Source organism: Schistocerca nitens, chromosome 4, assembly GCF_023898315.1.
Source record: "Schistocerca nitens isolate TAMUIC-IGC-003100 chromosome 4, iqSchNite1.1, whole genome shotgun sequence".
Classification (NCBI taxonomy): domain Eukaryota; kingdom Metazoa; phylum Arthropoda; class Insecta; order Orthoptera; family Acrididae; genus Schistocerca; species Schistocerca nitens.
Window position 1 is genome coordinate 194,798,184 of NC_064617.1, and position 23,666 is coordinate 194,821,849.

The 23,666-nt window shown below is 43.9% G+C and overlaps 1 protein-coding gene across 1 annotated transcript in view; it reads right to left on the reverse strand.

The window, feature by feature from the left end:
• LOC126252801 (sodium-coupled monocarboxylate transporter 2-like) overlaps positions 1–23,666 on the reverse strand; it is a 205,278-nt gene that overhangs the window by 117,172 nt on the left and 64,440 nt on the right. Inside the window, exon 2 of the mRNA XM_049953736.1 lies at positions 19,396–19,620. Within this exon, the coding sequence (XP_049809693.1) occupies positions 19,396–19,616 (221 nt within the window). The 5' untranslated portion in view covers positions 19,617–19,620. The remainder of the gene's footprint in view (positions 1–19,395; positions 19,621–23,666) is intronic.

Here is a 23,666-nt window from a genome sequence, read left to right on the forward strand (position 1 = left end):
GCTGACAAATACCACAACTATCTCTTTCTATCTCGATTGACCTTCGCCAATCAAACTCTCCCTAAGCCTTGATGAAGTCAAGGACTCCTATCTGCCCCTAGTCTAACTATTGGCGTGGTACACCGGTCAGATAACCAGTCCACCATGATGCCACTCAATATTCGCTCGCAGGCGTTTAACTAGTACTTTGTCCATGTTCACACCGCACAATAAGTGTGGTGGCCCACTCAGTGAACAACACTTAATCACGAGCAACTCAGTATAGAGTATCACTCCGATTCGCTGATGACAGAAGTGCTCTCCCAGTGAAGTACTGAGGAGAGACTTTGTTCCTCGCACTTTGCATATATGTAGAAGCACACTCGCTCTCGTTACGTGTTCCTGCTCCAAGAGCGACAATGGAACGGCCCCTTTTTCTGGAAAAGTTGCAAGGGTATATCATTTGTTGTCTTCCCTCATTTGTCTGGCTCTTTGTGTCAGAAATATTCCGCCAATCAGCGTTGCTCTTTTAAACGGGAGAATGACGTTTCGTTTAAGTAGACCAATGCGGAAATATGTAGCATCTCTGTTAGGCATATACTGTCCTCCGGTGAGAACTACGTAACTATGCAGTCGGTCTGTGAAAAAATGCATATTCTGAGTGCTCCCACACATAGTGGAATTTGCTTTTAAGCCGAACACGGCAGTCATTATCCCTTTGCTCTGGCAAAAGCTGTCCTCTCTCCTGGTGGTTGTTCCGGCTGAAGTAGGTGTGCACTGACCCACCCCTTTGAAGGGACAGACCTCCCAGCGGGCTGGTTGCCTCTTTAGAACGAAAATTCCTGTGGCCATCATGTTGTGTACGCCAGCCTCGTCTTTTTTAACCTCAGTGTGTACTTGCGATTTAGTTATTAGATTTGCATATTGCTTACATGAATTCATACAAAATTGACTCTACCTTATCGAGTTTGGGTTCGAATGAAGCGTCTTGATGTGCAGAATACGATTGTGAGGACATAATATGTAAGAAATGAAGGTCAGGAGACCACACCACCTTACAATGCTCCTGCAGCGTTTTCGATGGGAAGTGTTTGATCACCCTCGCTACAGTCGGTAATTGGCTCCCTCTGTATTTCATCTCTGCTCGCATTAACTACTGGCTATGAAGACAACATTCTGGCACAGACAACGAGCTATAGATGAGTGAAGAGAATTGGCGGGAAGCTGGTACAATGCTATGACAAATTTCTAAGTCAGAGTGGTGACTATGTAAAGCAGTGGCTGGAAGCTGTAGCTAACCATTGTAAATAAAATATTTCTGATTATCACAGTGGTTTCCATTTCGCGATAAATCGGAACTTACTTTCCGAATACCCATAGTATTTACGTGTCTCATTGAGGGAAGTTAAAAACTATGAGGGGTGTTCAGTAAATAATGCAACACATTCTTTTTCTCCGGCAGTTTCAGTTCACAAAATGCGAGATTTGTTGTGAGGCATCATAGAATACTCCCACTTCAGCCACTATTGTTTCATAAAGTTCTGATGGGTTGCAGCGCTATACGTAACCTTCAAAATGACTTCTGTACACGGGGTCCCGGGTTCGATTCCCGGCGGGGTCAGGGATTTTCTCTGCCTCGTAATGACTGGGTGTTGTGTGATGTCCTTAGGTTAGTTAGGTTTAAGTAGTTCTAAGTTCTAGGGGACTGATGACCATAGATGTTAAGTCCCATAGTGCTCAGAGCCATTTGACTTCTGTAACGGACGTGCGTTCCAAACACAGAGTTCTAACTTAGTTTCTTTTGGGAGGAAACCAGATCATCACAAATATTCATAGGTGCTTGCAAGATGTCTATGGAGACCTGGTTGGTTGTTTGGTTTGGGGAAGGAGACCAGACAGCGAGGTCATCGGTCTCATCAGGGAAGGAAGTTGGCCGTGCCCTTTGAAAGGAACCATCCCGGCATTTGCATGGAGCGATTTAGGGAAATCACGGAAAACCTAAATCAGGATGGCCGGACGCCAGATTGAACCGTCGTCCTCCCGAATGCAAGTCCAGTGTCTAACTGCGCCACCTCGCTCGGTACGGAGACCTGGCAATGAACAAAAGTATAGGCAAGGTGTCCGTCATCATCGCAACAGGGTCGCGCATGCTGGCCAACCTCACATAGCTGTGACCCCCTGCAGTGTTGGAACGTGCGGACACTCTCATTCGAGGTGATCGACGGATCACAATCAAACGCCTCGCTGCTCAACTGGACGTCTCTGTTGGTAGTGCTGACACACTCGTCTACCAATTGTGGTACTCAAAGGTGTGTGCCCACTGGGTCCTTTGCTACCTAACAAAAGACAATAACGAACAATGGAGGACCATCTCTGAGGGAGTACTTGCGTGTTACGAGGCCGATCGTGACAATTTTTTGTCAAAAGTTATCACAGACAATGAAACATAGGGTCACAGCTTCGAACTGGAAACGTAACGGCAATCCATGGAACGGCGCCACACCACCTCTCCTCCGAAGAAAAAGTTCAAAGCCGCACTCTCAGCTGGTAAAGTCGCGGAGACGGTCTTCTGGGCCTCTGAAGGCGTTATCCTGTTTGCTGTGTTCCCTCATGGTGCAACGATCAACTCTGAAGTGTATTATTCTACCCTCAGGAAATTGGAGAAACGACTACAGCGTGTTAGTCGCCACAAAAATGCAGACGAACTTCTTTTCTATGACAATGCAATGCTTCACACAATTCTGCACACCCGAGAGAAGCTCACAAAACTTCCTTGGACTGTTCTTCCTCATCCACCTTACAGTCCGGATCTCGCACTTTCCGACTTCCATCTGCTTTGCCCAATGAGGGAGCACTCCATGGGAAGCAGAACGTGGATGACTGGGAGGTTATTGATACAGCAAGGCGTTGGATCCGACATCAACCAGTAGAGCGTATTGTATTGTGGTGTATTGTATGTTAACCGGGGGCCTAAAAACGATGGAGAAGCTCCGTCCCCGCCGCAGCAGCAGTGGTCCACAACCCCACGACGACTACCGCAGCCCACTTCACCCCTCTGCAGCCCCACACCGAACCACTCTTTCAGGGAACGTCTTACACTAGACGAGATGTAACCCCTATGATGGCGTGGTAGAGTACTGGTGGTGTACACGTATGTGGAGAACTTGTTTGCGCAGCAATCACCGACATAGTGTAGCTGAAGCGGAATAAGGGAAACCAGCCCGCATTCGTCGAGGCAGATGGAAAACCGCCTAAAAACAATCCACAGACTGGCCGGCTCACCGGACCTCGACACAAGTCCGTCGGGCGGATTCGTCCCGGGGACTAGGCGCTCCTTCCCGCCCGAAAAGCCGTGCGTTAGACCGAACGGCTAACCGGGCGGGCAGTGGAGGATTGCCATGCAATACAAGGCCCTCCCTGCAAGTTTGCGTAATGCCGACGCATTGAATGAAGACTATGTTGAAAAATACGGTTTTGTAGCCGAAAGAATGGGTAACAACATGGTGTACTGGTATCCATATAAAATCAAATTGCTTTCAGAAAAAAAAAATGTGTTGCATTACGTATTGATCCCCCGCGTAGTTAAAAATAAAACGTTACACCAAAACATGAAATAGATTAAAAATAAATATAAAAGTAAATGCTGATGTGAGGTTAAATTTTAAATTTCATTTAGCAGAATGTGGCTGAAATTATCAAGGAATTTTTTGTTCTGAAGATCTGTTTGCTGACTGTTTAAATGACTGGAAATTTCGATTTCTTCCAAGATATTCAATTGTTTCTTTCTTAGCATACTGGAGAATTCGGAGCTTTTCGTTAATGTTTGGCAATATCTAGGACACCAAGGACCAGTTACTACAGTTGTGGCCCAGCTTGCCTCAAAACAGGATATAATCCTTTATTGCGCCATTCCCTGCCGAATCAGAGCACAAACGGAATAAAATAATAATTGGCTCCTTTTATCGACGTCCCAACTCAGATGACACAATTGCTTAAAGGTTCAAAGAGAACTTGAGTCTAATTTCAAAAACATACCCGATTCATGCAATTATAGTTGGTGGTGACTTCAATTTACCCTCGATATTTTGGCGAAAATACATTTTTAAATCCTGGGGAATGAATAAAATATCATCTGAAATTGTGCTAAACGCATTCTCTGATGATTATTTCGAGCAATTAGTTAATGAGCCCACTCGAATAGTAAATGTTTTGAAAACACACTTGACATCTTAGCAACAAATACCCCTGAGCTAATAACGAGCATCAAAACGGGTACAGGGGTTAGTGAACACAGGGTTATTGTAGCGAGACTGAATACCGTAACTCCCAAATCCTTCAAAAATAAACGAAAAATATACCTATTCAAAAAAGCATATAAAAATTATCTTTACACTTTCCTGAGAAACAATCTCCATCTCTTCCCAATTAACAATGTAAGTGTAGACCAGATGTGGCTTGAATTAAAAGAAACAGTATCGACAGCAGCTGAGAGATCTACACCAAATAAATTAACAAAGGACGGATCTGATACCCCTTCGTCCACAAAACGTGTCAGAACACTATTGCAGACACAAAGAAAAAAAACATGCCAAATTTAAACATTGGTGGTCTTTTACGGAAGCTCTAAATTTAGCGCGGACTTCAATGCGAGATTCTTATAATAGTTTCCAAAACGAAACTTTATCTCGAAACCTGGCAGAAAATCCAATAGTAATGTAAATACTACACTGGTCAACACTCATTTTCTTGCCAAGGATATTTGAGTGGCTTTAGGATGGGTTAGTGGTGCTGAGGACGAATATAGCAACCATTTATGCAGTTTGGCTCTAGTTTTTGAGATAATGCATGATTTATTCAAAAAATTAGAAAAAATTGCTAATACTGAACTCGAGCGCTACAAACTACAATGAAAAAAGAAAATAATCTTTATAAATAGCTTCTATGAAAACCTGATAGGCATTTGTCCACGTATAAAACATAATTGAAAAGTTTCTCTATAAGTATATCATTTTCCGTCCATGACGAACCGCTTCCTGCACGCTTTCCTTTTATAGGTCTCTTCAGAACAGTCACGTTGCAGATTCCAGCAATAATCTGCCATCATATGCCTGTCCCATCTTCCTTTATATCTTTCCTCTATTCCTTTCATATCTTGATGGAACCGCTCTCCTTGTTCCTCACTGAAATCACCTAGATTACGAGGAAATCGATCCAAGTGGCTGTGAAGGAAGTGCAATTTTATGCTCATGTTAGCTCCTAAGTTTTGAAAGTTAGTGAGCATGTTTTTGACCAGTTCCTCGTAATTGGGAGCTTTATGATTGCCCAAAAAACATTTTACAACAGCGACAAAACTGCTCCAGGCCGATGCTTCAGTGACAGTCATGACACTTGTAAAATTGGTATCGTTGATGAGCCTGCGAATTTGAGGACCATCAAATATTCCTGCCTTAAGTTTTTCACTACTGAGTCCAGGGAACGTATTGCAGATGTATGTGAAGCAATTACCATTTCTGTCTAAAGCTTTGGTGAATTGCTTCATTAGTCCTAACTTAATATGTAATGGTGGAAGAACAATCTTGTCCCTACTAACCAGAGGTTCATTAATGATGTTTGCTTCACCAACAGCCATATGTTCCCTTGGAGGCCATGTTTTCTGCTTCCAATGTTCGTGCTTTGCCCTACTATCCCACATGCAGATAAAACATGGGTGCTTTGTGTATCCACTTTGTTGTCCAAGCAAGAAGTTCACCATTTTCAAATCAACACAAATCAACCACTGGTGCTGCATATACTGAATTTTCTGCAGAACCATCTTGATGTTAGCATATGCTTCACAAAGTTTTGTTGAGTGGGCAATTGGGATAGATGCGTAACGATTGCCATTGTGTAGGAGAACACATTTTAAACTTCTAGTGGAACTGTCTATGAAGAGACGCCAGTCCTCTGGTCTATATTCCGGCAGCCCCAATTCAAGCAAAAGTCCAGGTATATGGCTGCAATACACTATAACCTCTTCTTGGTTGAAGTATGGAAGAAGGTTTTCTTCTCTCGTCCGGTAAGCTGTTATTTTAACACTTGGATGAAGACAGTTCTTTTCCTTAAGCCTGGATGCTAAGAGTTCTGATGCTTGCTTTGAAAGATTGAGTTCTCGTATCAAGTCACTGAGCTCCCTTCTGGTCGAACTGCTGGGGTTGTGTCTCACGTCCTTCGTATTCCGAACCACTACTTGTACATTTCTCGCCGTGCACATCGTCATCTGATGATGTTAGCGTGGGTAATGTTGTGAAGGTTGGTACAGGAACATCGTTGCTGTGCACCACCGGTCTTCTTGCTGACTCCAAATCGGGATATTCCCACTTTCGTTTTTTGAACCTATTAAAACCTTTCACATTAACAATGCAAAAATAGCAATCATCTGTATGGTTCTTCTGCTCTCGCCATACCATAGGCACTCCGAAGTTTAAGCTTTTCCTTTTTCGTTTTGTCCACTGCCGTAAGCACTTCACACAGCATTTACAAACTTTATGGGGTGCCCACGCCTTATCTTGATCTCCAAGCTTAATTCCGAAATATGCCAGATACGCTTCCTTCACAAAAGGAGTGATATTCTTCCTGTTCTTTTGAAGAACGTATTCACCACAAATGTAGCAGAACTCATCTGGATGGTTCACGCAAAGACGGCGTGAAGAACTCATGTTTTCCTAAAACAAAATTGCACAAATACTACATATTATGCAGAACTTTCTTGTATTTGCATGTCAATCACATCCAACAAACATCATTAATTGCTTTGTGTGAAATGAATACTCACCTCTTATTTGCTACGTCACGATGAAAAGGTTCTATCTCCTTGAAGCTGCACTGCACATGTGTGTGACTTTCGACCATCGCCATTTTTCTTGTTTACACTGAACGCTACCTATCGGCTGTTGCGGGGATTACCTCGGCCAACAAATGAATGTCGAGTACCGCCGAATTCAAATCTACACAACCCTCAATATCTTCAACACACGCACCGCACAACAGGACTTAACACATGCTGACAGTGTGATGTTTGCATGATGTAATCCTCAACCACACAGATGCACTCCCTGAGCACAATTGTTTGATAAAGATAGTACAATATCACTAATTAAAAAACAGGTAGCAAATACATTACACCATATATGGACCCTGCAGTCGATATTATCCACATGAAACTCTCATTTCCACAAATAACCTATATCTCAAAAACCAGAGCCAATTTGGAAAAAGTACAAATATACTCGGAATGAGTATCATAACAATATACCATTTTCGTTCAAACTTCCCTGGCAACAAAAAAAAAATTTATTTTGTAGAGCTGTGCTATCGATGGAAATACTAAACACAGACTTCCGAAATTCCTTCACCAAAGAAGAGGAAGTAAATATTCCAGAATTCGAATCAAGACCAGCTGCCAACATGAGTAATTTACAATTAGATAACCTCGGAATAGTGAAGTAACATAATAAAAGCAAGTCTTTCGGTCCAGACTGTATACTAATAGGTTCCTTTCAGAGTATGCTGATGCATAGCCCCGTACTTAACAATCGTATACGGTACAACTGCTCGCTCGACGAAAGATTCCTACCCAAAGAGTAGAAAACTGCACACGTCACATCAAATTCAAGAAAGGCAATACGAATAACCCACAGAATTATGGGCCCATATGATTAACGTCGATATCTAACAAGATTTTGGGACATACATTCTGTTCAAACATCATGAATTACCTCGAAGAGAACGGTCTGTTGATACACTGTCAACAAGGATTTAGAAAATATCGTTCTTATGAACCACAACTAGCTCATTAGTCACGCGATGTGTTGAGTGCTATTCATAACGGATTTCAAATTGATTCCGTATTTTTAGATTTCCAGAAGGCTTTTGACGCTGTACCTCACAAGTGGTTTGTAATCAAATTGCATTGTTATGAAATATAGTCTCTGTTTTGCGAATGGATACGTGATTTCCTGTCAGAGAGGTCACAGCCTGTAGTAATTGACGGAAAGTCATCGAGTAAAACAGAACTGTTATAGGCCCTCTGCTGTTTCTTATCTCTATAAACGACTTAGCAGACAATCAGAGCAGCCGTTTCAGGTTGTTTGCAGATAATACTGTCGTTTATCGCCTAGTAAAGTCATCAGAGGATCAAAACAAATTGCAAAACGATTTAGAAAAGATATCTATATGGTGCGAAAATTGGCAATGGACCCTAAATAATGAAAAGTATGAGGTCATCCCCATTAGTGCTAAAAGGAATTCGTTAAACTTCGGCTGCACGGTAAATCAGTCAAATGTAAAGGCCATAAATTGAACTAAAGAATTGGAAATAACAATTGCGAACAACTTGAATTGGAAAGAACACATAGAAATTGTTGTGGGGAAAGGCGAACCAAAGACTGCGTTTTATTGGCAGAACACTTAGAAGACGCCACAGAGCTACTAAAGAGATTGCCTACACTACACTTCTCCTTCCTCTTTGCCGGCCGCTGTGGCCGAGCGGTTCTAGGCGCTTCAGTCCGGAACCGTGCTGCTGCTACGGTCGCAGGTTCGAATCCTGCCTCAAGCATGGGTGTATGTGATGTCCTTAGGTTAGTTAGGTTTAAGTAGTTCTAAGTCTAGGGGACTGATGACCTCAGATGTTAAGTCCCATAGTGCTTAGAGCCATTTGAACCATTTGAACCTTCCTCTTTTGGAGTACTGCTGTGAGGTGTGGGATCCTTGCCAGATAAGATTAACAGAGTACATCGAGAAAGTTTAAAGAAGAGCAGCACGTTTTGTACTATCGAGAGATAGGGGAGAGAGTGTCACGGACATGATACAGGATTTCGGGTGGACATAATTGAAATACAGGCGTTTCTCGTTGCGGTGGTATCTTCTCACGAAATTTCGATCACCAACTTTCTCTTCAGAATGTGAAAATATTTTATGGACACCGACCTGCATAGGGAGAAACGATCATCATAATAAAATAAGTGAAATCAGAGTTCCAACGGAAAGATTTAAGTGTTCGTTTTTTCCGCACGCTTTCTAGAGTGGAATAATAGAGAATTGTTGCGAAGGTGGTTCGATGAACTCTGTGCCAGGCACTTAAGTGCGATTTGAAGAGTATTCAAGAAGATGTAGATGTAGATCATCACACTTATAAGTGGGCTCATACTGGCATGTTCATGTTCTTTGTAAATTTGACCCGATATTGTAATCACTCTAATAACATCACATGCCATCTCAACCGGTGAATTTCCACTTCGATTCCCTCTCCCCTACTGCGTGCTTCAGTTTTTTTGTCAGCAGTGTTTTAGGGAATAAATATACCGAGAAGCAGTGTCCAGTACATCTAGTTCCTTGAACAGGCTTCTGGAAGATGCTCTTGAATTCACTAGTTAAGTAATTTATGTTATAGACTTTTGGATTTGGAAAATTTTAACTTGACTTGATGAGTTGCGCTAAACCATGACACTGCACGACATTATGAAATGAAGGTAATCAAAGTATGTCTACTGTTTTGTTTTTACATTATCCATCTCTGCCCCTGCTAGCTGAGTGGTCAGCGCGACGGAATATCTTACCTAATTGTCCGGGTTCGATTCCCGGCTGGGTCGGAGATTTTCTACTCTCAGGGACTGGGTGTTGTGTTGTCCTTCTCATCGTCATTTCATCCCCATCGACACGCAAGTCACCGAAGTGGCGTCAACTCGAAAGACTTGCACCAGGCGAACTGTCTACTCGACGGGAGGCCCTAGCTACATGGCATTCCCATTATCCATCTCTGACACAACTTTCATACAACAAAATAAAGATTTGTTTATGCACTTCACTACTTCTGTGTCATGTCCCTCCCACCTGAATTAATTGTCAAATCGCTTTCTCAATAATGTAATACTATAAACGTCTTCAGTCTATACGATCTCATACTTTATGCACATGCCTGGTGAGACCTCTTTCAGATTCTAAACTGCAAATAGCGATTTTTTTTTAATTTAATGGCAGTTAAATGGCTAAAAATCATTTTATGAAACGACAGTTCCTCGTATTTTACTATTTAGACGAACTTTCAGTAACAGTTCTTTATAAAATGATAATTTACTATTCATCATAATGTTCACAGCATCAGCAAAAGAAAAACAGACTTAGCATGGGGCAGTGTCATAGATGAAAAGTCTTAAAAATACTGACTAAAAACTAAAGCCTTGTGGAAAACCACGCATATCTACGTCCCAGTGGAATGAGGACCGATAGCCCAATAGAGACATTCTTTGATTCCTGCTAGCGAGATATGAACATTTCTCAAAAGAACGTTGCGACTTGGGGGAGAGGGCGCACTTCTTAAAAATTTAAAAAAAAAATATTTTTTTTCTTGAAATATTTTCTGGGCTGTCTGCTTTATTGTTCATCCCTAATTCTCCAGATAAGGCGATTTGTGAAAAAATGTCTCTGAAAACCATTCACAGCAGGAAAAAATAGTCAACATCGCAGTCAGTGTGGCATCACGTGATTTCAAAGCCGGCGTAACAGGCATTACGGAAACGTGCTCGAACTTGGGATCGGACCAGCCTGTTAAAACTTCTGCACAAAAGCCGACGAAAAGCTTATCAAGCGAGCTGCCAAACAGACTTGCAGGACCGCCATGGCTACAAAGAACATGGAGGACGACCTCCTTTTTGATCTGGAACGATTGCTGTGTAGTCCATGGATGACTGACTAGTGGTATATTTAACGTAACTACGAAAAATATAAACCTAGACTTCACACTCTTTTTTTCTCGAAACCGTATTTCTCAAATCGGCGCGAAATGCTTGAGAACGGTACATACGATTTTGATTGGAATTTGACGCCCGCATTCTAAATTAAATTCTCTACCAGCGTACGTAGCCGTTTTGTGATATCGTCAGAAGTATATTCTCGGAGCACGCTTTTGTTTAGATGTTTTAGACGAAGAAAATGACTTTTGTTTCAACACTTCATCATTTTGTTAGAACTTAATACTTTTGAATTATCCTATGTATGCTGACAGAAAACATATCGGAAACGATTTATAGAAAATGATTTTGTTACAGGTCCAAATCCATCCGGTGACCAACGTTCCAGCTGCAAGTTGTCCTTCCACGTGAGCCAGTGGTTAAAGGGAAGCTCTGATGTGGACACAAAAATGATTTCCTAAACACCAAAGTGTAAGGGATTACAGATTTAGCACCAATTTTTATTTTATTTAATTATCTATTTTTCATTCGTTCAACTTTAAATTCCTTTGACACGTCACAGAATATATTGGTATTCTGTAATTTATTGTTTAATGAATTCAGTCCAGTCTCGCATCATGTCTGAATATCAGAACAACTGAGAACTCCAACTTGTGGTTTTGTAAATATGTTAGGAGTCATTGATTAAGGAGTCATGGATATATTATCTATTCTGAAATAGTAAAAGCGTTATTGGACGTAAGTTTATTGATATTTCTTTATTTCCTTTCTTACACAGTGCCTTAATTTAAACATATTTTAGCCAATCTGGAAATGTTCAAATGATAAATGTCTGATTACAAAACAATTTAGATACTACCAATCTCAGAATAACAATTTTAATAATCTTCATATATTGTGGTGACCGGTTTTTTTAAGAAGTAGTAAGTCTGACCACGTCATCCTATAAATAACAGACATAAACTGTTTCTTAAAGAACTTTACAGCACAACACTCACACGCTTCACACATCTGTGGTATAAGAACTTAACTGGAATGCAAGTTAGTCTGTAATGGCGGGACACGCTAAAGACGCACGCTTTGTAAATAACGAGCCTTCTGTAGCAATCTGTCAACAAATGGGTAGCGGTGGAACAACAAGCAAAGCACAGTAGATCCACACACCCGCATTCTAGCTAGGTAGCCACTTGGCCCCAACTGGAAAATTAGACGCCATAAAGGTCGTAAAACGAACCGTAAGGAGAGTTATAAATTATCATCATGTTGGCTGCCACCGAGAATCGTCGCAAGGGCCGAGTCAGATCGTGAGTTCCACATCTTCATGCACAGATGAGTCAAAACATTTGGTCCACCTACTTAATGGCGTTTTGGTTCATCATTGGGTCGCGATACAGCAGTGATTCTACGTGGCATGGATTCGACAAGCTCTTGGCAGAGTTTCGGGGTTATTTGGCACCAGACATCTCTGCACGTCATGGAGCTTCCATAAATTACATGCCGGTGATGTGTAGGAGCGGATCTGATATCAAGTAGCGTCCCAGATATGTTCCATTCGGTTCAGATCAGCTGAATTTGGTGGCCAAACATCACCGTCAGCTCACTACCATCCTCTTCACATCTGTGTAGCACGATTCTGGCCTTGTGATACGAACAGTTATCCTGTTGGAAAATGCCATCACCATCGGGATCATTTCAAGCCTGAAGAGTTACAGGCGGTGTACAATAATGTTCACGTAGTGCACGGTTATGCTGGTGCCTTCGATTACTACCACAGCTCCTATAGAAGCCCATGTGAGAGTCCCCCGTAGCACAATACTGACCCCAACTGTCTGCATCTGTGGCGTGGTGCATGTATCGAGCAGCCCTTCAACTGGATGACGGCGTATCCGAACACGACCGTGAATCAAGAAACGTGATTCGTACTACCAGGTGACACGTTTTTATTGATCCAAAATCCAATACTGATGATTCTGTGCCCTTTGCAATCGTAATTAACCAGTACTGTACTCTGTCGCCAGATATCTGCCACAGATCGTCGCCTATCCTGCATTACGGAGTGGGCCATCCTCCGACAACCATGTTCTGTGATGAGACACGGACATCAGACGCTTTGTCTCGCCTACTGCTGGTCCTGAAGCCTCGTTCCATAGATACTCACGACCGTGGCAAATGATCATATGACCGGCTTTTTCGTTTCAGAGACATTCATTCCCAAGCGCAGGGCCATAGCGGTCTATCGTTTGTCAAAGTCGATTATTGTTTTTGTTGAGGATTTCAGTCGGAAGACTGGTCTGATGCAGCTCTCCATGCTACTCTGTCCTGTGTAACCTTCATCATCTCCAAATCCTTCTGAATCTGCTTATTGTATTCATCTTTTGGTCTTTCCTGCAATTTTCACTACCCAGATTTCCCTCCAGTATTAAATTAGTGATTCGTTGAAAACTCAGGATGGTGCTGTCATCCTATTCCTTCTTCTAGTCGGGTTGTGCAACTAATTTTTCTCCCCAGTACATTATGTCCTCATTAGTTACATAATCTATCCATCTCGTTTTCAGTATACTCCTGTAGCACCACATTTCAAAAGCTGCTATTCTCTTCTCGTCTAAACTGTTTATCGTCCATATTTCTTTTCCATACATGGCTACATTACAGACAAATACCCCCAGAAAAGATTTCGTAATACTTAACTCTATCTTCAAAGTTAACAAACCTCTCTTCAGAAAATCTTTTCTTGCCATTGCCAGTCTACATTTATTAATATCCTCTCTAGTTCGGCCATCATCAGTTATTTTGTTGCCCAAACAACAAAACTCATCTACTATTTTAAGTCTCTCGTTTCCTAATCTAATTCCCTCAGCGTCACCTGATTTAATTCGTTCCATTATCCTCGTTTTGCGTTTATTGATGTTCATCTTATATGCTCTTTTCAAGACACTGTCCATTCCGTTCAACTGCTCTTCCGTGTCTTTTGCTCTCTCTGACGGAAGTACAATGTCATCAACAAACCTCAAAGTTTTTATTTGTTCTGCCTGAACTTTAATTCCTACTTCAAATTTTCTTTTGTTTCCTTTGCTGCTTGCTCATTTTACAGATTGAGTAACATCGACGGTAGGCTACAAACGCTATAAAGTTAGGATTGCCTTTCTTTAATCTGTCTTCTAAGAAAAATCATAGGGTTAGTATTCCTCCCGTGTTCCTAGATTTCTCCGGAATCCAAACAGATCTTTCCCGAGGTCGACTTCTACCAGCTTTTCCTTTCTTCTGCAAACAATTCGTGTTAGTATGTTGCAACCATACCGTGTTAAACAGATAGTTTGGTAATGTTCACACCTGTCGGCAACTGCTTTCTTTAGAATTGGAATTATTACATTCTTCTTGAAGTCTGTCTCATACATCAGACATACCAGATGACGAGTTTTGTCATGGCTGTCTCTTCCAAGGTTTTCAGTTATTATAACGGAATGTCGTCTTTTTATACCGGGACTTGTTTTCGACTGAGGTGTTTCAGTGCTCTGTCAAATTTTTCTCGCAGTACCATATCTCCCATCTCATCTTCATCTACGCAACGGCCACTTACGTCAGTCGATTTCCCCGTTTGAGGCCCATTCGTCGCTGGGATGATTCCCTATGCGTGCGACGAATTTTCATTGAGCTATGCGGAATTCTTCAGATATTTTAGAAGAACACAATATGTTTACGTTTCTCATTAGATTCCCAGTTTATTTCTGTTGTGTACATCATCTCCGGTTATCTTCTTGTCCCTTTAATTTGTCTATAGTCAGTAGCTTCTACCTATGCAACTAATGCCTGAATTTTCGTGTTGTGCGACGCCCCGTATTCTCATGTAAGTTACTGGCACGCCTGTCTAAAACAGTTCCCTAGACGTGGCACCATTTCATGCAGTTAGCCTGTCACAAAGGACCTTGGTACGTTCAGAGTCACTCACAGTGAGCGGTGCTTCCAGCTCGCAGGTGACTACCGAGATGCAGCCGAAAGGTGGATCCACCAGCGTTATGTGTTCGGAAATATTTTATCGGGGGGATCCGCCCATATATATTCCAGGGTAATTGTTGGGGTATGCATAATACTTCATGGATAATGTTTAGTATTGATCCACGGCTAACATGATCTGAGATTTCGCCCAGCGTTACGTATTCGGAAATATTTATTGAGGCGTATCCACCGCATATACTCCAGGGTAACGGTTGGTGTGGGTACATTTATACAATAATTCACGGAGCCGGGCGCGGTGGTCGTGCGGTTCTAGGCGCCCCAGTCCGGAGCCGCGCTGCTGCTACGGTCGCAGGTTCGAATCCTGCCTCGGGCATGGGTGTATGTGACGTCCTTAGGTTAGTTAGGTTTAAGTAGTTCTAAGTTCTAGGGGACTGATGACCACAGCAGTTGAGTCCCATAGTGCTCAGAGCCAATAATTCACGGATAACGTTAATTGTGGATCCAGCCTGTGTATGATCCGAGGTATTATCCTAAAGGTAAATCCTTTTATTTTAGGTTCGGTGTTGCAAGAACCACCGCCGTCACGCCGACGACGACAATGATAGCTCAGGTGTCAGTGGAGTGAGGGAGAGAGATTTCGGGAGGCCCCTGATTGGCATCTAAGACACAAAATGGCGTGACTGTGCTCTGATAAGTGTGTGTGTATGTTTACAGCAGAATAACATCAACATCCTACCTCTCTGCAGTAGTCCATTTACGTGCGTGTCTGTTTTTGCAATTGTTTGCAGAGACCATGACCATGTTAAGGTCTATGTATCGGAGTTGGATGGTGTAAACAGAAACAGAAAGCCACATCTGGTTAGAAAGAAGTGGATATACATATGGACAAATATAGAATCTATGGAAAAGCTTCACAAAATCAGTAAAATTCTGTTACAGTATGTTCCTGCTGGATATCAGTATTTATACTTACGAGTGTAGTGGAAATGCGTCAGTTCACAGGATGACTGGTCCGGGATTTTACCTGTCGTGCTGCATGTATGGGTCTGTGTTCGAACTCCACAGACAAATCAAATGGTTCAAATGGCTCTCAGCAGTATGGGACTTAACATCTGCGCTCATCAGTCCCCTAGAACTTAGAACTACTTAAACCTAACTAACCTAAGGACATCACCCACATCCATGCCCGAGGCAGCATTCGAACCTGCGACCGTAGCGGTCTCGCGGTTCCGGACTGAAGCGCCTAGAACCGCTCGGCCACCACAGCTGGCTATCCATGACATATTGGTGGCCATTGTAAAGTTTTGTCACCTGTACTGGAGAAAAGCTAAGTTGGTATCTGGGGTTCTTGTAGTGGTGCTGAGAGTTGTGATGATGCATGTTGTCATTCTGGAAACAGTTTATTGCAGTTTGGATGTATTTTGACAGATATTTTGATGCGGTTTGGGAACGTTTTGATACAATGTCAACCTCCCAGATATTCAAGACTGAGAAAAGCTGCACTCAGTTTTAATTATTCATCTGTAAACTATGTGGGGATTCGTAACACCTACTGCAACAAAGACGGTGTAAGTATTACACAGAAGCACTATATTAAATCAGGCGCAACATATTTCCCCCCCCCTCCCCCCCTCCCCCCCTCCCCCACCCAGGACAGTGTTCTCCGCCATACAATCGAATTCAGATACTACCGAACAGGAGCTGGTTATCGCAAACAATGTTTTTCCAACAAGTATTGGGCAAAAGGAACCAATATATTGAACAGTCTTACACTGAAAGACTTTAAACAATTCCCTATTAAGGAAATGACTCCTCTAAGTACAGTTAATGTGTTATGTGTACGAATGTTCCTGACATCTCGAATGTTCTGGCGCCACTTTAGACAGGGGTCTAGTGTAGTAGTGGAGCAGAGCTGGATCTGCCTCAATGGACCGCTTTTATTTTATTTTTATGTCGACTGTTCTATATTTAAACGAGCAATGCCATGACATTGCTGTGATGCAGCACTATGCTGCACTCTGTGCACCACGCCAGACACTTTGGTAAACAATTAGGCTGGGTTGAACAGATAGTCCTCTATGTGTGATGCATGATTGTTCCTCCCAGCAGCCCATGACAGGGGTAGCAAGGCAGCGTGTGGCTTGATCACTCTACATAGAAAGCGTCAGCCACCAGTCTTAAACACACTCCAGTTTTGTAAGAGCAATTTGCTGTTGAAAAATGACACCAAAACACACGAAGTCGCAAGGTGTCCATGACTACCCTCGTGCCATCAGAGTTCCCTCAAACACTACCAGCCGTGACCTGAAGTCATACCCGATAGCTCACCACACCATGAGGCCAGGAGTAACACCATTGGAAGAATGGGATCTCTCCCCAGGTCGCTGTCACACTCGTCGACGATGTTCATCCCGGCTAGCGAAGAGGGCCAATTCATCGATGAACATAATGTGACATCACGAAACCAGTAGTCCATGCTCACCCAGTCATGACACCACTCAAAATGCAGTCATTTCATTTGTGGTGTTAACGGCAGCCTACGCCTAGTTGGGTCAGTAATACCTTAGTCTGGTTGCTGCCAGTCCGCAACCAATGGTACATTATGACACAAAACGTTGCAGGGAGTCCACTACTTGTTGTAGGATGTCAGGTGCAGACGTGAAGGGGTTAGGATGTAATGCTTCAAAATATAGTGATTCTCCCTCGTGGTGGTCGATCGGAAACTTGACGATGTTGCCTGTCGTCGTGTTCCCATGCAGTCCAACATCGGTCTATTGTCATATCCGAATGCTCCAAAAAACTGGATACTGCACGATTTGTCTAGCTGCCCAAATGGAGACTCACAGTGTTGCCTCTTTCATAATCAGTCAGGTGCCGCTAACGCTGTCTCAGATGAGTGTGCAGCATCTCCGTGTCCATCAGTGATCACTCAACATCTGATGCCGTTCACGCCATTTATACAGGGTGTTACAAAAAAGTACGGCCAAACTTTCAGGAAACATTCCTCACACACAAAGAAAGAAAATATGTTATGTGGACATGTGTCCGGAAACGCTTACTTTCCATGTTAGAGCTCATTTTATTACTTCTCTTCAAATCACATTAATCATGGAATGGAAACACACAGCAACAGAACGTACCAGCGTGACCTCAAACACTTTGTTACAGGAAATGTTCAAAATGTCCTCCGTTAGCGAGGATACATGCATCCACCCTCCGTCGCATGGAATCCCTGATGCGCTGATGCAGCCCTGGAGAATGGCGTATTGTATCACAATACGAGCACGAAGAGTCTCTACATTTGGTACCGGGGTTGCGTAGACAAGAGCTTTCAAATGCCCCCATAAATGAAAGTCAAGAGGGTTGAGGTCAGGAGAGCGTGGAGGCCATGGAATTGGTCCGCCTCTACCAATCCATCGGTCACCGAATCTGTTGTTGAGAAGCACATGTTGTGTCGTACTTGTAAAGGCACATGTTGTGTCGTACTTGTAAAGGCACATGTTCTAGCAGTACAGGTAGAGTATCCCGTATGAAATCATGATAACGTGCTCCATTGAGCGTAGGTGGAAGCACATGGGGCCCAATCCAGACATCACCAACAATGCCTGCCCAAACGTTCACAGAAAATCTGTGTTGGTGACGTGATTGCACAATTGCGTGCGGATTCTCGTCAGCCCACACATGTTGATAGTGAAAATTTACAATTTGATCACATTGGAATGAAGTCTCATCCGTAAAGAGAACATTTGCGCTGAAATGAGGATTGACACATTGTTGAATGAACCATTCGCAGAAGTGTACCCGTGCCGGCCAATCAGCTGCTGATAGTGCCTACACACGCTGTACATGGTACGGAATCAACTGGTTCTCCCGTAGCACTCTCCATACAATGATGTGGTCAACGTTACCTCGTACAGCAGCGACTTCTCTGACGCTAACATTAGGGTTATCGTCAACTGCACGAAGAATTGCCTCGTCCATTGCAGGTGTCCTCGTCGTTCTAGGTCTTCCCCAGTCGCGAGTCATAGGCTGGAATGTTCCGTGCTCCCTAAGACGCCGGTCAATTGCTTCGAACGTCTTCCTGTCGGGACACCTTCGTTCTGGAAATCTGTCTCGATACAAACGTACCGCGCCACGGCTATTGCCCCGTGCTAATCCATACATCAAATGGGCATCTGCCAACTCCGCATTTGTAAACATTGCACTGACTGCAAAACCACGTTCGTGATGAACACTAACCTGTTGATGCTACGTACTGATGTGCTTGATGCTAGTACTGTAGAGCAATGAGTCGCATGTCAACACAAGCACCGAAGTCAACATTACCTTCCTTCAATTGGGCCAACTGGCGGTCAATCGTGGAAGTACAGTATATACTGACGAAACTAAAATGAGCTCTAACATGGAAATTAAGCGTTTCCGGACACATGTACACATAACATCTTATCTTTATTTGTGTGTGAGGAATGTTTCCTGAAAGTTTGGCCGTACCTTTTTGTATCACCCTGTATACCCTACCTGGCTTGGTAACAACACGAACGACGGTAATACACTCTGATAACCATTCTACCCGTCACAGAGAATTGCATCTCTAATAACTTACATACCTGCTGATGATGTATATGCATACGATGTTGCATCCACATCAGACTATGTTTGCTGGGTGTTTCACTTCAAGCAGTGTATATACTATCAGACAACTACATAGAGAAAACCTCAAAAGTTCATATCGACATACCTTGCTATAAGCGACATCGATATGGGGAAGATCCCCATAGTACGGCCGCCCATGAGGTAGCCATCACGCGTGTTCTGGCGTTTGGGGTCGAAGAAGGCGAAGTAGACGCCGATGAGCGCGGAAATGACGAGCGTGAGCGCGAACAGCAGGTAGTCCACCCAGCCGAACTCTGCTGGCACGCCCTCCGGACGCGTCAAGTTGGCAGGAAACGCCGGGAACATGGCTCTGTAACCAAAAGACAGTACATAGTTAGGAAACATTTGCCAGAAAACGTACTCTTCCCAGCAAAGTGTAGGACCAATCCAATTAGATTGTCAGGCATGTCCCGAATTACATTAGCATATGCGACAAAAAAATTAGTCAGCTCCATGAGACGTTAAGCTAACATCGTATGACAACATCGCTAGGTCTGATCATGCCCTCAATTTGGAGATTCTTCAATGCCACATCCAGCTGAAGCAGTTCTGATGATAAGGTTACCAAATTGCAGGTATGTTGAGTTTTATATTTTATCCGCTTTGCAGTACTCCCAGAAATTTATTATGGGATCAAGGCTGGGTAATTTAGAGGGCCACTTGACGTGCGATAGGAGGCCTGAGTGTTTGTCAAACGTATTCCTGCAGCCCTTTGAACATGGCTACTTGTTATCTTTGAAGACTACAGTCTTCATAGTACAGTCATCATGAAGATGTAGGAGAAAGGGCAAATTTGGTCACTGAGGATGTTGAAAAAAACATCCTGCTTCATACTTACATAAAAAAAAGACAAACACTGTTTGAACAGGCCTAAGGCCCAACGGTACTGACCAGCCGCCCTGTCATCCTCAGACCTTAGGCACTACCGTATGTGTATACGTAGAAGCATATAGTCAGCACACCACTCTTCCGGCCGTTGTCAGTTTTCGTAACCGGTGCCGCTACTTCTCAATCAAGTAGCTCATCAATTGGCATCACAAGGACTGAGTGCACCCTGCTGTCCAACAGCGCTCGGAAGACCCAGACGGTGACCCACCAAGTGTAAGCCAAGCCCGAGAGTAGCTTCGGTGACCCGACGGGAACCAGTGTAACCACTGTGGCAAGGCCATTGGCATTTCGTACTTACAAGCATGTCTGAAAGAAGAGACAGTGTTGACGATCCACAGACGTACGGGATGCTTCGAAATCTATTCGCTGAATGCGAATTCCTTGATACCAGCTGTTTTAGGTGTAGATCCACTATACGAAAATTTGTGAGGGATTCCAAGTAGCCGGCCGGTGTGGCCGAGCTGTTCTAGGCGCTTCAGTCTGGAGCCGCGCGATCGCTACGGTCGCAGGTTCGAATCCTGCCTCGGGCATGAACGTGTGTGATGTCCTTAGCTTAGTTAGGTTTAAGTAGTTCTAAGTTTAGGGGACTGATGACCTCAGATGTTAAGTCCCATAGTCCTCAGAGCCATTTGAACCATTTTTTTGACTCCAATTAATGTTGCGAGCATTAGGTGATGACTTCAGGGGACTACTGTATAAGTATGTACACAGTGTGACATACACTGACAGAAAAAGTAATCGCCACACCAAGAAGCAGTTGTGCGATATAAACGAAAGTTGGTAGGTATGTTTCTACATTTGAAAGATAGTGTCTATTCCAGTTTCGCGCCAGTCGCATAATAGTGGCGCTAGTAGCGCCACTATGAGGATTCAAATCTGGTTTGCTTTAAATACACGCTGTAACGGTCATGAGCCTTAGTTACTTTTGAGAGTGGACTTGATGAGTTGATGTTAGTCAAGAATGCCTTTAAAGCAACACAGACGCCATATCAACACCTCACAGTTTGAATGGGGTCGTGTAACAGGGCTGCAAGAAGCTGGATTTTCCTTCTGCGATATTGCACAAACACTAGGCAGGAACTAGGCACTGGATATGATTACTGGCAGCTGTGGTCACGAAAATGTACGGTCGGAAGAAGATTGGGCTGCGGACGGCCACGTGACACTAACTAGAGGGAAGACCATCATGTTCGGCATGGGGCTCTGGTGCATCCTATTGCATCTGCAGCAGCAGTTTGAGCAGAAGTTGGCACCACAACGACACAACGAACAGTTACAAATCGGTTACTTGAAGGACGGCTCCGAGCATCCCACTCACCACAAACAACCGCCATTTGCGATTCCAGTGGTGTCAGGCGAGAGCTCATTAGAGGGCAGGGTGGAGGGCTATCGCGTTTTCTAACGAAAGCTAGTTACGGCCGAGTGTTGGTTGGAAGGAGGCCACTTGAGGGCCCACAACCAACCTGTTTGCTTCCTACACACACTGGACATACACCTGGAGATATGGTCTGGAGTGCGATTAGGTATGGCAGCAGGAGCAATCTCGTAGTTATCTCACCCTATTGCAAATTTGTATGTCAGTCTGACGATTCGACCTGCTGTGCTGCCATTTTTTCATGAACAGCATTCCAGAGGTGTTTTTCAACAGGATAACGCTCGCGCACATACTGCTGTTGTAACCCTACATGCTCTGCAGAGCGTCGACATGTTTCCTTGGCCTGCTCGTTCACCACATCGACGGCAACTCCAGCGTTAGCTACAAGCGGCATTAACCGTCCCTGTATTGACCGACCAAGTGCAGCTCGCATGGAACTCGACCCCACAAACTGACATCTGGCACCTGTACAATAAAATGCATGCACGTATGCGTGGTTGCATTCAACATTCTGGCGGCTACACCGGTTATTAATGTACCATCATTTCACATTTGCAGTGGCTTCTCTCGCGCTTACATTAACCTGTGATCTAGCAATGTTAATCATTTACATATGTTACCTAGACAAACGCATTCCCGATATTTCATTACTCCTCATTCGTTATCTTTAGGTGTTGCGATTTTTTCCGTCCGTGTACGAGAGAGTGGGTCGGTCTAGGGAGCGTGCACGGATACCCGAAGTGGTTAAAGCGATCGCTCGCGGCAAGTGGGAAATCCAGACCCGGGTTCTGGTCAGGCACAAATTTTCGTATGTCACTATTGGGTAATACACTGAAGCGCCAAAGAAACTGGTATAGGTATGCGCATTCAAATACAGAGATACGTAAACAGGCAGAATATGGGGCTGCAGTCGCAAGCGCCTGTATAAGACAATAAGTGTCTGGTGCAGTTGTTAGATCGGTTACTGCTGCTCCAATGGCAGGTTATCAACATTTAAGTGAGTTTGAACGTGGTGTTATAGTAGCGCACGAGCGATGGGACACAGCATCTCCAAGGTAGCGATGAAGTGGGGATTTTCCCGTATGGCCATTTCACGAGTGTGTGTGTGTGTGTAAATTCCTAAGAGACCAAACTGCTGAGGTCATCGGTCCCTAGACTTACACTCTACTTAAACTAGCTTAAACTAACTTATGCTAAGAACAACACACACACCCATGCCCGAGGGAGGACTCGAACCTCCGGCGGAAGGGGCCGCGCATTCCGTGAAATGGTGCCTCAAACCGCACGGCCACACCGCGCGGCTTTCACGAATATCACGAATCCGGTAAAACATTAAATCTCCGACATCACTGCCGCAGGTAAAAGATCCTACAAGAACGGAACCAACTACTACTGAGAGTCGTTTAACGTGACGGAATACAATCCTTCCGCAAACTGCTGCAGATTTCAGTGCTGGGCCTTCAAAAAGTTCAGCTGTGACCCATTCAACGAAACATCATCGATGCGGGCTTTCTGAGCCGAAGGCCCACTCGTGTACTCTTGATGACTGCACAATACAAAGCTTTATGCCTCGCCTGGGCCTGCCAACACCGACATTGGACTGTTGATGTGGCTGATCGGACGAGTCTCGTTTCAGCTTGTATCGAGTGGATGGAAGTGTACGGGTACGGAGGCAACCTCATGAATCCATGGATCCTGCTTGTCAGCAGGGGCTGTTCAAGCTGGTGAAGGCTCTGTAATGGTGGAGGATGTATGCAGTTGAGGTCATATGGGACACCTGATACGTCTAGATACGACTCTGACAGGTGACACGTACATAAGCATCCTGTCTGATCACCTGCACCCATGCATGTCCATTGTGCATTCCGGCGGACTTGGGCAATTCCAGCTGGGCAATGCGACACGCCACACGTCCAGGATTGCTACAGAGTGGCTCCAGTAACACTCTTCTGAGGCTAAACATTTCCGCTGGCTACCAAACGCCCCAGACATGAACATTACTGAGAATATCTGGAATGCCTTGCGACATGCTGTTCAGCAGAGATCTCCACCCCCTTGTACTCTTACTCAAAAAATGGCTCTGAGCACTATGG